This window comes from Corapipo altera, unplaced genomic scaffold (assembly GCF_003945725.1).
Source record: "Corapipo altera isolate COAL_440 unplaced genomic scaffold, ASM394572v1 1, whole genome shotgun sequence".
In the NCBI taxonomy this organism is placed as follows: Eukaryota; Metazoa; Chordata; class Aves; order Passeriformes; family Pipridae; genus Corapipo; species Corapipo altera.
Genome location: NW_020884873.1, coordinates 16,016,757 through 16,021,836, shown reverse-complemented (window position 1 = coordinate 16,021,836; position 5,080 = coordinate 16,016,757). Strand labels below are relative to the sequence as shown.

The 5,080-nt window shown below is 57.8% G+C and overlaps 1 protein-coding gene across 2 annotated transcripts in view; it reads right to left on the bottom strand.

The window, feature by feature from the left end:
* TRIOBP (TRIO and F-actin binding protein) overlaps positions 1-2,152 on the bottom strand; it is a 16,779-nt gene extending 14,627 nt beyond the window's left edge. The window contains exons 1-2 of one of the 2 annotated variants that reach the window (XM_027665978.1): positions 1,729-2,152; positions 1,366-1,458 (exon numbers count right to left, since the gene is read on the bottom strand). In XM_027665978.1, coding sequence (XP_027521779.1) covers positions 1,366-1,458; positions 1,729-1,956 — 321 coding nt within the window. In that variant the 5' untranslated portion in view covers positions 1,957-2,152. The remainder of the gene's footprint in view (positions 1-1,365; positions 1,459-1,728) is intronic. The other variant, XM_027665986.1, reaches the window with a different exon arrangement.
* Positions 2,153-5,080: the final 2,928 nt, after the last annotated feature.

Below are 5,080 nucleotides of genomic sequence, written 5' to 3'. Positions count from 1 at the left end.
CCCAAAAAAACTTTTTTTTCCTCCTCCCGAACTTCCTGGGAGGGCCCGGGCAGGCCAATGGCAGCCGCCGCCACCGCCCCGGCCGCCCGCAGCCAATGGAGCCGCCGGGGCGGGCGAGGCCGCCGGTCCGCACGGAAAGGGGCGGTGGCTCCGGGAGGTGGGGGACGGGACGGGACGGGGGCGATGCTGGCGATGATCCGTGTCGCCTTTCCGACCCCTAGGCCTGGGCAAAGGAGAAGCACTGGGAGAGACGGGCTGAGCCGCTGCTGCCCCGGGAAGGGACCGTCGGGAGCCCAGCCCTTACCAGGCAGGGTTTGCTCTCAGGCTGGGTTTTTTCGCAGGCAGGGATTTTTAGCAGTGCACACAGTGGGGTCCTTGCCTTGGCTCCTGAAGCTGCTCGGTTTTATGCCCTGACCCCTCAAATGAACTCCTCTAGGCTCTTGGCAGAGGTGGTAGCAGGTCATGTGGGGGCTGCTGGTGCTCCTGGAAAGGCAGTTGGCCTCGGGAAGGGGAATTGCTAGAGAGGGTCCCAAAGGAAAAGGGGCAGAGGCTGCGTATCACAAAATGCCAGGCTCTACTGTGCAATCACACCGAGGCTATGCTGCTTGCTGCAAGGCAAAGAGAAGGTGCCTGGCCCAGAGCTTAGTGCTGAAGAAACCTGGCACGAGCGGGGTGATCTGGCCTAGTTGTACGTAGGAAGTTCAGGGCTTTGGGCTCCTCTCTGGCCTGGGGCAGTGAAGGGAGGGAAGGGATGTCACCGGTTTCGAGTTTCAGAGGCCTTTGGCAGCCTCTTTCCTGGCTGCAGTTTGTCCTTGTATAAAGCACAAAGCAGAGGACAACTTGGCCGAGATGACTGATGCACACAGAGGGGGACAGAGGCAGGAACTCAGGTGCAGCTGCCAGCTACATGGGCTCCCGGGACACTTTCTGCAGCCCTCCAAAGCTGCTCATGCCATTTCTGGTATCCTAGGAACACCAACACAATTCACCATATCTTCTTTCATGCCACTAAAGCCCACTTCATCTCTGTAAAACCCTTGGTGCCATCATAGCACCAGGCAATAATAAAGTAAAGGAAAGCAGCTACACTGAGATTTTAGTCCTAAGCCTATTACTCACCCTTCTCTGGCTTTATAAACAGTCTCTGCGACTCAATGCCTTCCCCCTTCCCCTGTCTTCCCCAAGAAATGGGCAGAGGATGCAGTGAAGGGGAGTGTTAGTGACCATGGTCTCCAGGAGGTCATGGGAAGACAGCAACATGCTAAGCCTGCTCAGATCAAGTGCTGGAGACCTAGGTCCTGCCCACAGTGTTCCCCAAGAAAGGGCAGCTTCCCTTCCTCACCATTCCCAGGGGCTGGCCCCTACCTTGTGCTTCTTACTGGCATTCAAATGTGGCTGCGGGCTTCCTGAGGAGCTGGTGCTGCTTTGTAGTGGGAAGGTGCTTCCACTCAGCTGGGGCTGCAGGGAAAAGAGCAGGAGCTGAAGCCATCAGGGTCTAGTCAACTCAGCTTCCCAGATGTGAGCATCTGCTGCCTCCTGGCATGGTCCAGGAGAGAAAGCATCCTCCCTCTTCCCAGTGCCAGCCAGGCAGCTCAGCTCCCCTGGAGAAGCAGAGGATCCAAGGGAGTCAGGATGCACAGAATGCAACCCAGGGGACCCATGCACTCTGTGCTTGCCAGTTTTATGCCTGCCACGGTCCCTATTACCTCTGGCTCCTGCCCTACTCACATGGTAAATGAGAAGACTCTTGTTCCCCCAGTCACTTTCCAATGGCTTCTCTGGGTTGTTTGTGTTTCGGGTGTGCTCAGGACCCTTCCAGTCCTCCTCCAGGTGCTGTGCTGGGCTCTCAGGCCTTTTCCAGCTGTCATCTGGTCGTAGTCCTACATCCAGAACTCTAGCGGGGCTTTTCCAATCTCTTTCCAGCTGGCGCATCACATCTGCATGGCACACGGTCATCTCTTGGCGCTTCCAGTCCTTCTCCCACACCTGTGCTTGGTGGACATCCCCCCGACCCTTCCAGTCCTGCTCCAGTGGTCGTGTTGGACTCGTGGGGCGCAAGGGCTTGCCTCGGCCTTTCCAGTCACTGCTGGTGCCCTTTCCAGGTTGAGAGGATGTCAGCTTTTCCCGGAGGCTCTGCCAGCCACATTCAGATGGCTTCCTGGGCCCTGAAATGTGCAGTGGCTCCCCTGGCTTCACCCGTTGCCTTTCTGCTCCCCGCACCAAGCTGGGAGGGGAGATCTCCTTTTGGCTTTTCCTCGTGCTCTCCATACATCTTGCAGGACTGAGGGACTGTGGGTGTGGCCCTGCCCAGCTCAGCCTGCTGTTATCTGAGACCTTCCCAACACCTGTGGGGTGCAGGGAGCCCCCTCGGCTCTTCTTCTCCAGTGTTTGCCGTGTACTCCCTGCCTGCCAAGTGGCTCGGCCCCTTTCTGAGTTTGGGGGACGGCCAGGCTCCCATCGGCTTCTCCAGCTTTTCTCAGAGCGACAGGGGGGGCTCACGGTCTCCCCTACCCTCTTCTCCAACCTGTGGGCTGGGCTTGCAGAGCGTGGGCTTCGGCTGCCTCTCTCCTGCAGCCAGCCGGGGCTGGCAGGGCACGGGGAGTCCCCTCGCTTTCTGCTGGCCTTTTCAGAGTGCCGAGCTGGGCTGGGGGAGCGCAGGGGCTCCTTGCGGTCTCTGCTGCGCTGCTCAAAGTGCCAGGAGACTCGCTGACTCTAAGGTCATTAAGGAGAGAGAGAGCAGAGAGTCCTTTAAAAAAAACCAACACGCTAGTCAGCAGAACAAGACAGGATTAGGGCTGGGAGGTGGTTTGGTCAATTGGTTGCCCAAAGAGCAATTGCATCTCTATGCATGGAGCCAGGTCATACCGAAAAGAAGCCTCTTGCACCCAAAGGGTGAAAGGGCTCCTGCAATTTAAGAGCCAAGGGTCCCAGTCTATGACAAAGGAAGGGCTGGGGTTAGAGCGAAGGAGGAGCAGGGGAACAAAAGGGAGAAGCATGTGGCAGAAGGAGAAGAAAACACGGCTGGAGAAAGCAACCCAGCTTGGAGAGCTGGGATGAAGTCCTGCCAAGCCTCACCTCCCTGGGCAGGCTGGGGCTGGACTGCCTCCGAACTAGGTGGCCTTTGCTGGGTGGCACTGGCGTCTTGCCATCGAGCCGGTCCACGCGGCCCTCCTCCAGAGCTTGGAAGGCCTCCAGCGTCTCTGATTTCCTGTGGACACACAGAGTTTGTCCAACTGTCACCATGCTCAGCTTGGAGGCAGAGCCCCTGCAGATCCTGCTCCACCTTAGCCTGACCCTACAGACCTCCACCTGTCTCAGACACTGTGCGCCATGACCTCTCGCTGTCCCCATCGCTTCAGCCACCTCAGCTTTTGTATTCTGCTGCCTCACGCACGTTTTCTTCACACCATTCCTCATCTTCCCTCCATCTGGTCCTTTGCATCCCACCCACCTGTCCAGGATACTTCCCCAGTCCCTGTTTATGTCCCTTCCTGCCCCATGCCACCAACACTGGAGCTGCTCTTGCTTCTCCAGCCAAGACCTAACCAGCTACTATGTACTTCTTGGTATACCTCATCCTTTCCTGAACAGCATCTACAGTGGATGCTGGATCCCTGGGGAGCCACTGAGGGAACAGTGGGGCTGGGGAACACTGCTTTCCTTCCCTCTTCCCATGAGGAGCCCTGCTTCGCAGCACATCCTCCAGCTTCCAGAAGGTGACTGTGAGGATGAGGAAGGTGGGCAGGTCCCTTCCATCAGTGCAGCTTTTGCTCCACCTTTCCTGCCACAATGGGTGAGCTCCCCAGGTTGGGTGACGCTGAGCCTAAACCCAATCCTTGCTTTAAGGGAAATGTAAGCACAGCTGAAAGCTGAGCTTTGCCATCTAGCCCTGCTCTCCCCATGAGGCATGGTGATTAGGAGGTGGGGGCCCCGTGAGAGCAGAGACGGGCAATCCCTCACCTCTGACCACTGTGGATCCCGTTGCTTCTCACCTGCGTTCGCAGCCAAATATCCTCTCCACCTCCACTCGGCCAGGGCTGAGTGTCCGGGAACCGTAGCGGCCAACAGCATCCCGCTGTGCGAGGCGCTTGGGCTTGGGCAGGTCTGCCAGCACTGTGTACTCCTGCCTCTCCAGCCCGTGCCGCCCCTCTGTGCCCCCACTGCTGGGGTGCCCACAGGACTCCCGCACCCGAGACCCAGCGAGGTGCCCACTGCCACCAAAGGGGTTGCTGCGGGCCGATGGGGAGCCTGCTGGGGCATGCGGCAGGGTAGATGCCCAGGGAGGGTCAGTTTTCCGGTGTTTCGGCCAGATTTCCTCGGGTTTCTGGCTGGCAGGACGGTGCTCTGGGACGGGGAGAAGGCCGTTACTGGGGGAGGCACGAGCGACACGGGATGCCACCACGTCCACGGCAAAGCAGGTCTTCGGAGGAGAGCTAGAAATGGTCCAGGAGGGGAGAGATAAAACCCAGACTCCCTCCAGGCAGGGTGGGAGCTCTGGGACACAGCACTGCGAGCCAAGGGCATGCCAAACCATGCAAACAGAGAACACCTGAGAGATCCAGGGTTTGTGGTCAGCACACACAGAGATGGACTCTCGCATGGTGCCCATGGAGGTGTCGAACACCTTCTGGGACCACAACTGGATAAAGAGATACTAAATCTCAATAGAGATCTGCTGTGAACTTCAGAGACCCCTGGGTAGAAAGCAAACCAGAACTAGAATCTCACACGGGAACAAGCAAGAGTACCTGCTTTCAGTGGGCAGATTTCTTTCCTAGAGCCCTGGGCTTCAGTTCTTACCCAGGATCCAGAGCGAACGGGCTGAGCCCACCTGGGTCTGTCTGTCTGAGGGGCTCGTGACCGCACCTCCTCCTTATGGCCCATGTAGCTCATCATGTCCCGTTTGCCTGATCCCAAAGTGTTGTCCCACAACCGGGTCATTTCCCCTTCCTGGGAGACAAAATAGGGCAGATATCTGCAAGGGGGACCAGTAGCTTTTGTGGGCTGGAAGGATGTACTAGCATATATGAGAAGTTACAACCTGTTCAACCCAAAGCTGCCAGTAAAAAGGAACCAGAAA